This window comes from Rousettus aegyptiacus, unplaced genomic scaffold (genome assembly GCF_014176215.1).
Source record: "Rousettus aegyptiacus isolate mRouAeg1 unplaced genomic scaffold, mRouAeg1.p scaffold_m13_p_4, whole genome shotgun sequence".
NCBI classification, from domain to species: Eukaryota; Metazoa; Chordata; class Mammalia; order Chiroptera; family Pteropodidae; genus Rousettus; species Rousettus aegyptiacus.
Genome location: NW_023416307.1, coordinates 154,375,096 through 154,390,682, shown reverse-complemented (window position 1 = coordinate 154,390,682; position 15,587 = coordinate 154,375,096). Strand labels below are relative to the sequence as shown.

Below are 15,587 nucleotides of genomic sequence, written 5' to 3'. Positions count from 1 at the left end.
TTTTAATTTGGTAGATAATTTTGTGCTTATTGTGGAGGCTTAGGGGGAAGTGATTTATATCAGTGAGTTGAACCTCACTGACAAGAGAACCTCACTGAGAACCTTTGAGCTAAGAGATGTGAAGATAAGAGGAAGAGGGATTGAGCTCGATGGATATCTGGGTAGTGAGGAACATATATGTAAAGAGCATAAAATGGCCACTGCCTGACGTGTTTAAAGAATACCACTAAAGCCCATGTGGCGTGAATATATTATGAGTGAGGCGAGAGTAGAAGATGGGGCCAGAGCGGCAGCCGTAGGACCATATCACGAGGCCTCGGCAAGCTACTGTAAGGATTTTGACTTTCACTCTGAACTTAGGTAGGAGTTGTTGGAAGGTTTTGAACAGTGGAGTGATGTGGACTGATTTAGTTTTCAAAAGCATCACTCCGATTGCTATGTGAATTCCAGACTCTTCATGGGCTTTGGGCAGAAGTGGAAGAAGGAGAGGTAGATAGAGTCTGGACATGTTTTAAAGGCGGAGCTGATACAGGTTGTTAATTGTTTGTAAGATGTGCCTGAGAGTGAAGTCAAGGAGATCTCCAAGGATTTTGGCCAGAACAACTGGAAAGATAGAGTTGGCATTTACTGAGAATGGAGTGATTGTTTAGAGTACATTGGTGGGGTAGGGATGGCATTATATGTTGAATTTTGAGTATGATAAGCTTAAAAGTCTTATTAGACATATAAGAGATGTGAAATTGGCAGGTGGACTCTTGTGGCCAGAATTCAGAGGACAGGTAGATTTTAAGTTGTCAATATATATTTGAAGCCATGGGCCTGCATGAGATCACCAAGAGAATGCATGGATAAGAATTTGATTGTTTCAAAAACTGAAACCTGAGACCTTCCAATGTTGAGGAAATGTGGGGGAAGAGGAGAAACTGGCAGTGGAGACTGAGGAGAGGCTGCTGACCATAAGGAACACCGGTCAATAGTATGGTCCGAGGCCAAGTAGGGAAATGCTTTGAGGAGCGAGTGATCACCTCTTTGAAATTCTGTGGACTGAGGCTTGAGCTTTGAGTTTAACGATGTGAATTACTGTAGAACTCCACAGAAGAGTGTTCTTGTTAGCCTGGTGAACACAAAAGTGTGTGGCAGATTGCTGTTACTGGATCCTAATAGTTTTTCTAAAATATATTTGACCTTTTGAGAAAAGTCTTTTCAATGAATGAATTCAGGTTCTAATTTTTTTTTTCCATTTCCTTTATAGCTATGATACTTGGGTCCATAGTAATGATGTCGATGCGGAAGTTGAAGATCCACCAATTCCAGAAAAGCCATGGAAGGTGAAAGATTCTTTTTTTAAAAATGTATTCTTACATAACTTAACAGCTCTTTTCAGCTATTCTCCACAATGTTTCTGAAGGAGATACAGAATAATGATCTTCCTTTCTCGTCATCCTGTTAAGAGCTATCCGGTGGCTATGAAGGCCTCGTTATCTAGGTCCTCGATGAAATGTCTGCAGTGATATTTGAGGAGACCTCAAAGCCAGGTTGATCATGATTTGAGATAGAGTGTGAGGAGTGGAGTCGAACATCACTGATGGTGTCATTTAGGAAGGCTGGAAGCAGTGCCTGTGTGCCTTTTATTACAGTGGAGACTAGTTTTACTAAGCATTTCTATTATAATGGTAAGAGTCCACGCATTGACTCTTATTTTTTAACTTCTAACATGGAAATAATTATGAAACTTAAAATAATAATACAAAACAAAGTATTACCGTATACTTTTCCAGATTCTCTTGTTGTTAATTACTTTAGGAAGTTAATTCTTAAAACAATATTATCACCTGATGTAGAGTCCATATTCCATTTTCACCAATTGTCACAGTGATACAGTAAGTTTTATACTAAGCTTTTCCTTATACAGGATTCAGTTCAGAATTGCACGCTGCATTTAGTTATCCTATCTCTTTAATCTACTTTAATCTGGAACTTTCATCCTTTCTTTCTCTTCTGTGACATTAGCATTTTTGAAATGTATAGGCCAATTTTTTTAGATGTCTCTGAATTTGAGTTTATGTGATATTTCCTCATTATTATATTCAGGCTATGCATTTTTGCTGCAATACTATATAAGTAATATTATATCTTATTACATCACATCAGGATACACATTGTCCATTTTTCCCATATTGGCTGATTGTTAAGATACTGTCTTCCTGGTTTTACTGTAACATTACCATTTTTCTCATCTGGTGCCTTCATTCCTCATGCCTAGAATCCGCCGTTTATCCAAGAGCTGTCATTCCTTCTAGTACGAAAAGGTATTAGAGACCAAGATCTGGGTGTAGGTGTGAGCTCATTGTCACCGAAGTGTCTTTGCTTCTAGACCCTTTCTGGCCAGAAAAGGATAAAATATAACTATTATGTATGTATAAACACAAGTGTATGTGCATAAACATGTGCAGATATACATAATAAACATTTTATGAATAATTCTGATCCATCCCCACAGTTTCCTTTTCCATATTGTCCTCCCTTATTCCATGTTTATGTGTCTCTTCTAGTGTAAGGACCCTGGCACCCAACATCAACACATTTACAATTGGATAGTTTCACAGCATTGCCCATGGCACTACAATAAACAGAATACTAAAATATGTGCATGGTTCTCGCCATCCCCCTGCCCTGCCCAAGACAGGTGCATGGACAAATAGTGTGCCATGAGTTACTTGGATTAACCCTTTCTGACCTCCCTTCAATCAGGTTGTTAACTTACTTGAAGTACAATTGGATTTTTTTTTTATGGTTTTCAGTTTTAGTGTTTCCTTCTTCTCATTTACATTTTGAATATATAGAATTCAAACAGGCTTCCAAACAATGTCTATTTTCTCATGGATTCCTTCTATCCCCTTCCCCCCATTCCTTGTAGAATGATCAAGGTATATAGCGTTGGCATGCTTTTTATTTTCCTCTTGTATACTTTGCTTTTTCAACTAATGGTCTTTCCTGGATGTCCTTGGTGTTCATACCAGCGTATGTATATGTCCTGTAGTTAACACTAGTTGCTTATGCTTTGAAATTTGAGTAGCTTGCACTATTGCAGAATGACAGCAAGCTGCGGTAAATAGCCTCGTGCCATATGTACTTTCATATTGTTTGAGGTGTATCATTGCCGTGTATTTTTAGTATTAGGGTTGCTGGGTTGCAGAGTATGTGAAAAGATCTGCAGTTTTGCCACCTTTGTGCCTCTCCAGTGGGAGTTTGTGCCGTTCTGCGTCTCGTAAGCGGTGAGGGCAGAGCGCCGCTTCCCGCAGAGCCTCGCCGACTGTGCGTCCAGTCAGGCTCTTATTACGTTTTGCCAGTCCTGATGTGTGAGAAGTGTTCTCTGTTTAGTTTTCATTAGAAATTTAAATTGTTGAGTATGTGGAATCTGTCATATTTAAATAATATTCCTTAATGGATCCCATGAAATCTAAATACCATTACAATTTATACCCTCCATTCTCCATTTTAAAATAAATGTATGTGCTCTTAAAAAGTCACGTGTTATGTACTTTTTCTTCTTGAACATATAATTTTATTTGACTTAAAAACAGAATCGTACCCTAATAGAATGCTTTTTAATACTTGGTGATCTTATTCACTGAAACCTAGGGAAGAAGAGCTAACCATGTGTCTTTAGAAAATTTGATCAGGAATTCTGTATTTCATTTTCTGTATTTTATAGAACAATGCTCATGTATTGTTTTGTCCTTCTAAAGGAAACATGATTGCTATGACAAAGGTAACACTTTAATTTAAAAATTAAATTGTAAATATAAACGTTTATAAAATATGGATAGTAACGAATCGCAGTAAAACAAACACCTGAATGTTTACTAATCTCCATAAACACGAACATTACCATTAATTTTGTAGCAGTCCAAGTGTTCATCCTTTGTCCTGCCCATGCTGAGATAACTATTACTCTAAATGTTTTTCTTATCCTTTTCCACTACAGTTTTACCACATATATATGCGTAACTGCACCCTCTTTTAGTTTTCATGTTTCAAAAGCTTCAGATATCAGTGGAGTCAATATTAACATTCTTTTGTGACTTTCCTTTTAGCATTATATTCTTGACATTTCATCCATAGTATATGGTTGTGTAAATAATCTTTGGTGTGAATGTGTCACATCTGTTGTCATTTGGGTGGGTGTGTGGTTGTTTCTACTTCAGGTATTATGAATGGTGCTACTGTGAACTTTCTCAAACATACCTCCTTTTTAACATGTGTTCAGAATGGAATCCTGGGTCATGCCTTTTCTAAACAGTGCCATATTGCTTCCTGATGGTTGTAAAAATTACTTTTGCAACTTACAAGGAATGTGTAAGTTTTCTGAATACTCCCTGTCCTGCCCAACACTTGATATTTTCTGACTGTAATATTTGCCTGTCTGGTATATTTCATTGTGGTTTTAACTTGTATTTCTCTTATTACTGAGTAGTTTTTTCATCATTTCATGAATTCTTTGGCCTTTGACGTTTCCTCTTTTGTAACATGCTTGCTCCCATCTTTTGCTCTTTTTGTCACTGCAGTATCTTTCTTTCTTTGTAGGTGTTCTTCAGATCATCCATATACTAACCATCAATTATATGTGCTAAAAATCTGGTTTCCTAGTAGCTTGCCTTTTTTCAATCCTAAGGTCATCACGATATTTTCCTATGTTTTATAAAGTTCTTTAGTTTGGCCTTTTATTTATAGATCTTTAATCCACCTGGAATTAATTTTTAAAATGTTATGCTGTAGGAAAAAAGTTTTCCCCATGTGGTGCCAGATCAAACTAAGCCTTCAAGAAGGAATAATGTCAAAGCTGGTTTCCTCTCTCCATTGATCTATGCCATTTCTATGAAAAGTAATTTTTTTTTATATGTAGATTTGTTTCTGGACTCTGTAAAGTTTTAGTTGTCAGTTTGTTCACACTCGAGTATTCTCTCTTTTTTCTTTAGGAATCTTGTGGGACTTGGGTATTTGTCTTTGTATAAATTTTAGAATCAACTTGTTGAGATCTCTATGAAATATACATTTATTGGGATTTTGGTTAGAATTAAATCGAATCTATAGAACAATTTAGAGAAAACTGACATCTTTATAATACTGACTCAATCCGTGGATGCGATTTATCTCCCAATTTATTTAGGTATTTATATCTTTCAGTAAAGTTGTACAAGTTTATTCACACTTCATTGATCATCTTAAGAATGATCATATATAGTAATTACAATACGTTTTTAAAGCATTTTTTGTGCCTTAAGTTTTACACGAGTGTCAGTTGTATAAAACTAATTTTAGAAGGGTGGCAAATCAGAACCCATTGTGGCAAATCATAGTCACCTGGTTTTCGTACATTAAATTGTGTTGGCTTGCCACCACCCCATTTGTTCACGTATTATTCATGGCTGCTTTCGCCCTGTAGCAGCAGAGTTGGGTAGTTGGGACAGAGACCATATGATTTGCAAGCCTAAAGTATTTACTGTGTGACCCCTAAGAAAAAATTTACTAACCCCTGCTGTATATATTAATTACCCCATTACCTTCAGTGATTTAAATAAATAATAAAGGGGAAAAAATCTGCCTTTAAATGTTATCTAAGAACTTATACCCAAACCAGTCTTTTATTGGCTTAAAAGAGTTCTTTCAGTTTATTGTTGAAAACTTGACAGCTTCTGAAATATGTTCTAACGTTGGAACTACTTAGCCCCCAAGATGGCTTATCAGTTTCAAACATGTATCTTCGTGTACCGTCACAAAGGTGGGGTATGTTTCACATCTGGCTAGTCAAGCAGTAAGTTGTACTTGGGAAAAAAATGTCGATTAAAGGAATAAAGTATACGACTCATGAGCCACATAACAATGTAAATTACTACGAAAGGGTTTTTAGAAACATATTTTCCTTAAGATTGTAGTGTTTGAAATTTAGGACTAGGATCGATAGCAGAATTTACCACGATACTATCTTATTGATAAGGAGACTGGTCTCCAGAAGTTAGGTAATTTTGCCCAACACCACATAACCAGTTATGTTATTCTGACCCCAAGGTATTTTTATGAAAAAGATAATAGAGCATAGTGGTTTTTAGAGGAGCTTAGACAGCTCAGTGCAAATCCAGGTTTTGCCTCCAGTTAGGTATATAACTGGGGACTCGCTTAACGCTGTGCTCGTTTGTTGGTTTGGACAGGTGGGGAGCGAGTGCTCGCATTGCGTTACCCTGCTTAGGATTAAATGAGGTCAGGCATGTAAGGTGTTCACCAGAGTGCCCGGCGTAGACAACTCTCAGCTGTCTATACTGTTGTAACATGCTTTCTCAAAAGATTTCTGTCAAAGTTTTCTGGATAGTAAAGAATCAGATTAGTAGTTACAAAACAGTCACGGGAATGTGGAGTGCAGCCTAGGTAGGAAGTCCGTAATACTGTCGTGGCTGTGCCTGGAGCTGGATGGGTATTGGAGTAATCGGGGGATCACGTTGTGAGTTAGATGAATGCCTCACCACTGTGCCGTACACTTGAAACTGGAAAAAAAAAAAAGAAAAAAGAATGTACATACTCTTTTTTAGTGCTTTGGAAAACACTGCTCTGTTTTCATATACTATGACGTATTTTCTAAAACATTACTGAGTTAAATTCCCTAGTCTATAACATAGTCATACATACCTTTACATGGATTTTCTTTGTCTTATTAGCTTAAGGTTTCTCAAGTGCTCTATTTATCTCCTTCCCATAATTTGTACATACAAGAGTCTTTCACAATATATTATTTAAGATCTTATTTTCTTTGTGACAGAAGGTATTACTGTAACTGTAACTGCGGTTGCGGTGGGAAAGAGGCATATAGTCGGGTGGATGTCAGTTTCAAATCAGTGTATGAGAGAGGCATTATCCTCAACGTCAGCTTTTGTAACCCATCCCCTTAAAAGGGGCACTGGGGAGTTCCATGCTGTCTCCTGATGATTGCCATGTTGTATCCTGTTTTTACCTCTAGGGAGGCTTTGTAGGTATAGTTGCTGCTCTCTCTGTTTTCAAGATAATATTTTAATGGCTCTTAACTAGACCTGTTAATTGAAACACACGCACACGATTACTTGAGGTGTAGGCGGCAGTCCTATACAAGGAAGAATGGGCCCAGTTTCAGTTGTGTTCCTCTTGAGAAATACTTTTGGATGAAAAGAAATATTATACAGTCTAGGTCTGTGGTTTAAATATTTACCTATATCTATATCTACATCTACATCTATATACAACATCCAGAGAACCTGTCATTTTATAAATTCTTAGAAACATTAACAAAAAAGCAGAAGTCGCTGTGTAAAGGTCTAGGAAGAACCCCAGATCTGACTCTCACCTCCAACCCAGCCCCAACCATGGCTGTCCTTGAAAGGTCTCCGTAAAGCACGTATGTACTTGAAGGGGCTTCGGGATAGGTCTCTGTAAATGGCCTCGTCATCGTTGTTCAGAGTGTTGTTGAATGTCTAAACCTAGAGACATCCTTCCTGCCTAAGGTAATAACTATCTTCAGCCCTGTGCCATTGAGTGTTTTTATCAAGGGTTTTCTTGAAGGTAAAGATGCCATGATGAGTGAGATAGGCCAGCCAAAGATCAATACTGCATGGTATCACTTATATCTGGTATCTAAAAAAAAAAAGTCAAGCTCCTAGAGAAAGTAGAGAAGTGATTGCTGCAGGCGGGGGGAAATAGGGAGAGGTTGGACAAAGGTACCAGGTGTAAAATGAATAAGGTCTGAGACTGATGGGAAACGCAGTGGCTGTAGTTGATAACACTGTTGTGTAACTGGAATTCGCTAAGAATAGAACTTAAATGTTCTCACAGGCACACAAAAAAGATAAATGTGTGAGTTGAGGGATGTGTTAACTACATGGGGGAATCCTTTCACAATGTATACTTACATAAATCACCACAGTGCATACCTTAAATATCTTAATGTTTTATTTGTTTAATATACACCTCAATAAAGCTGAAATTTAAAAAAGAAAAGATGACATGATTATCAAATGAAGGGTCTTAGTCATCAAAACCTCAGTCTGTGCAAAACCAGTGATGCGGTCTTACCCTGTTTATTCAGTAAAAAACATGGAATAAAAATTAGGAAGGGTTAAGTCGCCACTCATGTTGTTATTCGTCGTATGTTCTTAATTCGTTTCAGGCATTTGAGGATTTGAGAATAATAAATTAGCTTTTAAAATACTTTTGAAGCTTTTCTTTTTAATACTTGTAAATACTTTCAAGTGATTTTATTATTTACGTAGATCTTCATGTTTCCATTTGGTTTTAGGTGCATGCAAAATGGATTTTGGACACTGATGTTTTCAACGAATGGATGAATGAGGAGGATTATGAGGTGGATGAGAACAGGAAGCCTGTGAGTTTTCGTCAGCGAATTTCAACAAAAAATGAAGAGGTATTTGGTTTGGCACCATTTTTTTCATTGGGCATTTCTTCCTTCTTGGCCTGAATGTTCTCAGATAGTGTTTAATAAACTGTCACCAACCAAGGTGCATCAACCATTAAGTATGTGTGAAAGTTACTAAGTGGCCGTAACAGCCATCTCAGGAGCCGCCATCCTCAAAAAGGGGGCCTGAAAATCTCAGAGTCACCAAGATTTAAAGCAGCCTGTGCAGTGTGACAGTGGTACATTTGATTTTGTTCTCCAGGTATGAATTTTAATTTTGTATACCAAATATCATCATGGAATAATTTAATTTAGTTCTTGGTTTCTCAAAACAGAAACTCATTTAGGTTTTGTTTTTGTTTTTGTTTTTAAGATGCCTACAGCACCTGGTTTTCCTAGGTGGTCTTGCATCCAAGTACTAACTAGGCCCGACCCAGCTTAGCTTCTGAGATCAGACAAGATGGGGCATGTTCAGGGTGGCTTGCCCACAGCAAGTTTTAGTATTTTTAATAGCTTGTTATTGCACATACAGTAATTAGTACAAAGTATAGGCCTTAAAGGTCTCACAGTGAGAGTTTAATCCTTTCTTGAAGTGGGAAGGCCTGATATTTAAAACTCTTTAATCCTTTAAGAAGCCCAGTCACTTAAATATTTATCTATGATTCCTTCCAAGTTACAACTTGTGAGATAGATGTGTCACTAGAGGAAGACCTGAGACTGAGAGGAAAGCTGAGATGTGTTCCTGCTGGGTTTGTGACAGCCTGTGATTCTAAAGTCCTTTTCAATGGGGAAATTAAAATTTGGGGGGTTCTATATTTTGGTTTTCTGAAAAATCTTTGAGACAGATACATACTTTAACCATTAGAAAGTACAGTTTTTTTTTAGAAAGTATAGTTCTTTCATACCTATTTCTAACTCTGTAAATTATTAAAATGTCTTTGTCACACTGTGTATTCTTTATTTTTAAGAAAGCTGTTTTCAAACTGTCTTTTCATATACTTTTTAGTTTGTTCCTACTTGCTTTGGAATTTCACTTAGAATTTTTTTGTTTTAGCCTTCTGCCTCTGATATGCTTATATTTTTGTTTTCCCTTAAGGCATTTCAAACCAAGTCTTTTGTGTCATTAGGCATAATCTTATTTCCATATCACATTTAACTGGCCTGTTCCCTTCTACCCCTGTTCAGATTTAGACCGTTGGTTTGTTTATTTATTCACTTATTTTTAAGGAGTCATTATTATATGTGCTGCAGAAGCAAGCACTTTAAGGGGATTATATAAAAATTGATTTAATATCCCTTTAAAAATTTAACTTCAGATTTTACTAACCAAAGACGTGCATAGTTTAGATTTTCTTTTAAACTTGCCTCATATGCCCCATTTGATGTTAACAAAACTGCTGAAAGGAAACAAAATAGTTGTAAAGGGCGTTTGTGTATCAGAGTAAATTAATGTTTAATTGATAGTTTAATCTCTCACTGGGGGACACTTCAGATACAGTATTTTGGATAATTTTAGTTTTTTTTCCTCTTTATTGTTTATTTTATTAAGTTGGCAGTTAATGTCTACGGATTGACTTTGTATATCGATCTGTATCCTGCAGCTCTGCTGAACTCATTAATTTAACTGGTAGTTTTGTGGATTCCTTAGGGTTATTTAATGTCATTTGCAAGTAGGGATAGTTTTACTTCCACAGGTTGGCTTTTATTTCATAAATTGCAATCTTGACATGTTATATATTGTCAAGTTATCTCCCATATTACTTTTACTAATGAATTGAGAGTAGTTTCTGCTATATTTTCACAAGCTCATTTGGTCCGTCTTTATATTTTATTAATTTAATAGCATGCGTTTTATATTTTTCTAGTACTTAAAAAAGCTTTTCCCACCTGGAAGCACAGCATGTGAACAGGAGTTTTTAGTCGTGCGGGGTTTTGGTGTGTCTGTTCTGTAGCACAGTTTGAGTACCTGTGCGATGGTGCTAGTGTTGCCCTTGGTGGTGCATCTCCTGAAAGGTCGGGGGAGTCTTTTGACTGCTGGTGGCCCCAGGTGCTTGAGGATGTGCCTTTCATTGGCCCTGAGCTTGTGGGTCTGGTAACTGTCTTTGTGGGAACTCACCTTCAAATGAGTATTTGTAGAAACAGGAGTGAGCAAACCTGGCTGATATTTATTTCCATTTTCTAGCCAGTCAGAAGTCCAGAGAGAAGAGATAGAAAAGCATCAGCTAATGCTCGAAAGAGGAAACATTCGCCTTCCCCTCCCCCTCCCACACCCACAGAGTCACGGAAGAAGAGCGGGAAGAAAGGGTAAGAACTGCAGTGTGACTCAGAAGGCATTAAACAAACTCCAAAGGACTTTCTAGATTTTTACCTTTACAGTGGAAGTTTTGCCTAAAGGAAATCTTATTTTGACTTGGTTGGGCATCTGCTTTGCTAGCTCATCTTTTATGAATGGTTATCTGACGGGCATCTCATGTCATATTTATTCAAAGGCACCTCGAGTACAGTCTTTTTTTCTTTATTGAAGTATATATTGAGAAGCATCTAGTAAGGAATTCGAGAAGTTATAGTCATCATACTGAGCATCAGTGTCTAATTTTACCACCTGTCCCATTTGTTATCAAAATGACTCATACAGGACATGAACCCGTGACTGATGTTTTGCAAAGTGCATCAGGGTAGTGCCTCATTTACAGTGCTTGGTGACTTTGGCTTGACTAGAGGTTTTGGTATTTTTTGAATAAATTGTTGTGGGGGTTAAATGAGACTTTAAAGTGCCCATCTGGAAGTAAATACTTAATAAATTTATTATTGTATCTTAAGTAGATAATAATTTGAGTTATCTAACTCAAAGTTTTTTTATAAAATTTATAAATAAGGAGCCAGCCACAATCATAAAAAGATTTAATTATTTTTGTCAAGCCACATGTATTGTGACATAAAAATTAAAAGCACAAAATAGATTTTTCTTTAGGAGTTATTACGGGCAACCTTATTTCTTAAATTTCTAATCTTGACGTTCAGAGATTTCAGAGCTACCGGAGATCCTTATGAAGAAGCTTGAAGCATTTAGTCTCTAGTCTTGAGTGTAAAATCCACCAAATTGAGTTTCCCAAAATAAATGCATCTGTGTCCTTTAATTGAATATTTCTGCCTTCTAATGAGCAAGCTTTTGCTCATTTTAAGTTTCCTCTTAGAATTTTGTATTTAACCAAAACACATTGAACTCTGTTCTTCTAATATTTGTTTTCTTCATCTTTCCTGCATCTTTTCTTCCATTTGTATTTTGTCTCCCTACCACCTTTAGGTTCACAGGCCTTTTAGAAATTGTCATGTAATTTTTATTTGAAAATTTTTTCCTATGTACCTCATTCTACCCTGTACCAACATGTCCCTCTTAAAAGAGAACGTCGCGTCTTCTCTGGGCAGTGCGAGGGCTCGGGCTGTCCCGGCACGTGTTTCTCCATGCCCGCCCTCACTTGTCAGAGTGCTTGGGCTGCAACCCACTCTTTCCCAGCAGAAGTGCTTACGTTATGTCCTTATGCCTTTACCCATCATCCTGAAAAATTGCCACTTCTTCGTGAATAGTTACGGTTTCCAAGGTCCAATGTAGCTGTCACATTCAATCTAGACTAATTCTTTCTCTGAGCTTTATGTTTTCTTAGTACTTTTATCCAATTCGCTGTGTTGGTATGCTCATATTAGGAGTTGGGTGGTGATTTCTCTCTCGTATCCCTTCTAATTCCTCAGGGTAGGGAATCATTCCATTCTTTTTTCTGCTCTAACACGCTTTTTGGCATGTGTTAGCTTTAAAAATATTGATTTAACTGAATTAGTGGTGAAAAAGAAATGATAAATTTTATAAAAAGAATTAGTGCCATCCTAAATGATTCTGTTTTGCAGTTCTTGGTATTTGGATGATATAAAGAACCAGGAAAATATAGTTGTTTATCTTTGAGAAAATTTCTTACGTGATTGTTTATGATCTGAGATAAAATATGTGCCACATTTCCTGAGCAGGTGTTCTTTTAGTACTCTAATTTAAGCCCCTTTGTAGGCCTGAGTTGTGTATTGTAGGATTTTCTGAGCCCATTTCGTATGCTCAATGACACTTATTTTCCTAATGGCTTTTATTTGGGAATGTATCTAATTTGTTTGATTTCTTTTGTCTTAAAGTGATTCCGAGCATAGATTCTAATAACAGTGAAGTAAAGCCTCTGAAATTGCTTGCTGTAAGTTGCAATAATCAGTCTTGTTTATTTTTTATATACTTTGTTATGTTTTAGCCAGGCTAGTCTTTATGGGAAGCGCAGAAGTCAGAAGGAGGAAGATGAGCAGGAAGATCTTACCAAGGACATGGAAGACCCAACACCTGTACCCAACATAGAGGAAGTGGTACTTCCAAAAAATGGTTTGTATTCTGCCTAGACTTATAAGAGAGCGTTGGACATGATTTAATCATTCTTGACAATGAGATGGCTGATTTCTTGCTGTGTTCCCAGTTCTCACCTTTCAAGTATGAATAAATTCCCCCTTTTAATGTTAACATTTATTGAATGTCCTCTTTCCCAATATTTAGTATACCTTTACTATTTGTTTATTTAGAAAATAACACTGACCAAAAAGTTTCTAAATTAGTAATGCTTTAAAATTAATGTTTTTTCCATTCCAGTAGAATCCACATATGTGAGAAAAAGTCGAGTACTTATCTATGTACAATGTAATGTGTTTAAGTCAGTTTCGGGAAGGAGGATGTTACACCCTTTTAACTGTGATTGTGGATGTCGATTTTTCCCTTTATTCATGTTAAATTTTTTTCATCATGTCTTCCTGATAGATTGACCCCCGTGTCACATCTCTGTGAGCCATAATAGTATTTGTCTTGATGTCTAATTTCTCTGATAATAAGCATCTTCTAACTGCATCTTTTTAAATTTGTGTTTTGTTTTTAGTCCTCAATTTGTATTCCAGTGCATCAGTCTTATAAATTGCCCATCCTTTTTCCTTATGCTTTATGTTTTCAGCTTACATCTCTTTTGCAGTGTTGTACTTCATCCTGTTTGTTTACAGCATTGTCTTTTAAGCAGCATATTATTGAGCCTTATTCTGTCCCAATTTGGACACTTTCTGTTTGTAAGTGGAGTTACGTAGTCCACGGTAAATGTAACTTAAGTCTTGGTACGGTTGGGTTTAACTGCCATCATGCAATTTTTTTGTTGTTCCTCTCTTGTTCCTTCCATTGTTTTGCTTTTGAAGTTCTAGTCTAGCTCCTCCGTTTTCTTTTAGAACTTACAGGGTTTTTTTTTTTTTTTTTTTTTTTTTTAAATGTCATAGCTTTAATTGAGACATACTTCACATAGCATGAAATTCATCATTTTAAAGTTTACACACAAGTGTTTTTTAGTATATTTATTATGTCGTACAACCGTTACCACTGTGTAATTCCAGCACATTTACATTCCCCTGAAAAGAACCCTCATACATACTGGGGTTAGTCTAGATGAACCCCTGCCCTGTTCCCTGCAACCACTGTTCTATTTTCTGTCTTTATGGGTTTTCTTATTTCTATTTGCTTTTTAGTTTTTTTTTTTTTTAATTACTCTAGGTATTACGTTATATATCAATCGTTTATCAACTTTATTTAGAATCACTATTGTCTAGTTGAGATAAAAATGTTTTAAATTTACTATAATATAATTTGTGGTCGTTCCTGTGTTTTGTGATGTTTTTATATATTTTATTTCTACATATGTTAAAGTCCCTACAACATCTTTTTTTATGGGTGGTTCCTTTTTTGTTTTAGCAGTTTGTTGTACTTCTAAGAATTTAAATAATGATTAGTAGAATCTATAGTATGTTATAGTTCTAAAAATCATTGCATTGTATAAAATTGGGCACTAAAAATTACACAGATGTGTTTTTTGAGGTCATATGGAGGAAAATATTTATAAAAGTAATCAGAAGATTTATTATAAATAAAAGAGCTCTGAAGGGGCTGGTAGTCCTAGCAGACCCCTATAACTACTAAAACTATAATAATATAATATGATTTGGACATAGAAATGGTTGCATCCATCAGTGGAATTGAATGGTCAGTTTAAATGTAGACCCATATATGTTTGTGAATTTTGTTAATTGTAAATTTGGTAATGCAGATCTGATTGGAAAAGACCAAATTGTTTTATAAATACCTTTGGTAAAATTTAGTATTCTTTATTTCATGTATAAGAATGTAAACTTAAGATGGGTTACAGTGCTAAATATAAAAAACAAAATTATAAAAGTAACTTTTAAATATTAATGCACTTTAAACAAGTGTGAGCCTTGGAGAAAGTCTTCGTTATCCAGGTAACAACGAATTAGAACCCTAAATATGTATAAAGATTCTTAAACTTCATAGAGTAATTTCATAAAAAAATATGGGGCCAATGTGTGAAAAGATGCTCAACTTCATTTAACCAAGGATACCATAAATTATTAAAGTAACTGTGTTTAGTTATCAAAATTTCAAAACTTAGAAAGTGGACGATTCCTAGAGTCTAAATGTTTTGAGAAAATGGGTACTCTCAACTACTGTTGGCAGAAGTGTAAATTAGTGAAGTCACTCAACACAATTTTGGCTATATCTATTAAATTTTGAAATGTGTATATCTAGTAGCAGTTTTAATTTCAGAGTCCATCTTAAATAATTGCTTGCATAATGATAACTATAAATGAATGTTATTTGTAGAATAGTGAAAAATTGAAAATAAACCAATTTTTCATCAATGTAGGGCTAGTCTGTGATCCACACACATGGACACACTAGATCTATTAAAATGAAAGAGATGTCTACGGCCATGGCACCCTGAACAAGCCCGATCCCATCTGATCTCAGAAGCTAAGCAGGTTTGGGCCTGGTTAGTACTTGGATGGGAGACCGCCTAGTAAGACCAGGTGCTGTAGGCGTAAAAAATAAAAAATAAGGGATTGTAAACTGACAAGGTCCTTGCAATCTGTGAGGCCAACCAAGGGTTGCCTTGTCTAAAAATATGATAATGATAATATGAAAGGGACATATTATAACTAAAAATTCTTATATGGAAATATCACATAGGCACATTGTCACATGAGAAAATTAGAGTGCTCAGGACAGTATGAATGTTTGTATAAGATT

At 36.0% G+C, this 15,587-nt stretch overlaps 1 protein-coding gene and 1 pseudogene across 1 annotated transcript in view; both read left to right on the top strand.

The window, feature by feature from the left end:
- The window catches only part of SMARCC1 (SWI/SNF related, matrix associated, actin dependent regulator of chromatin subfamily c member 1), a 123,671-nt gene that overhangs the window by 33,739 nt on the left and 74,345 nt on the right, over positions 1-15,587 (top strand). The window contains exons 8-11 of the mRNA XM_016149805.2: positions 1,253-1,328; positions 8,318-8,443; positions 10,617-10,738; positions 12,718-12,842. Of these exons, the coding sequence (XP_016005291.2) occupies positions 1,253-1,328; positions 8,318-8,443; positions 10,617-10,738; positions 12,718-12,842 (449 nt within the window). The remainder of the gene's footprint in view (positions 1-1,252; positions 1,329-8,317; positions 8,444-10,616; positions 10,739-12,717; positions 12,843-15,587) is intronic.
- LOC118602445 lies at positions 15,261-15,379 on the top strand (annotated as a pseudogene).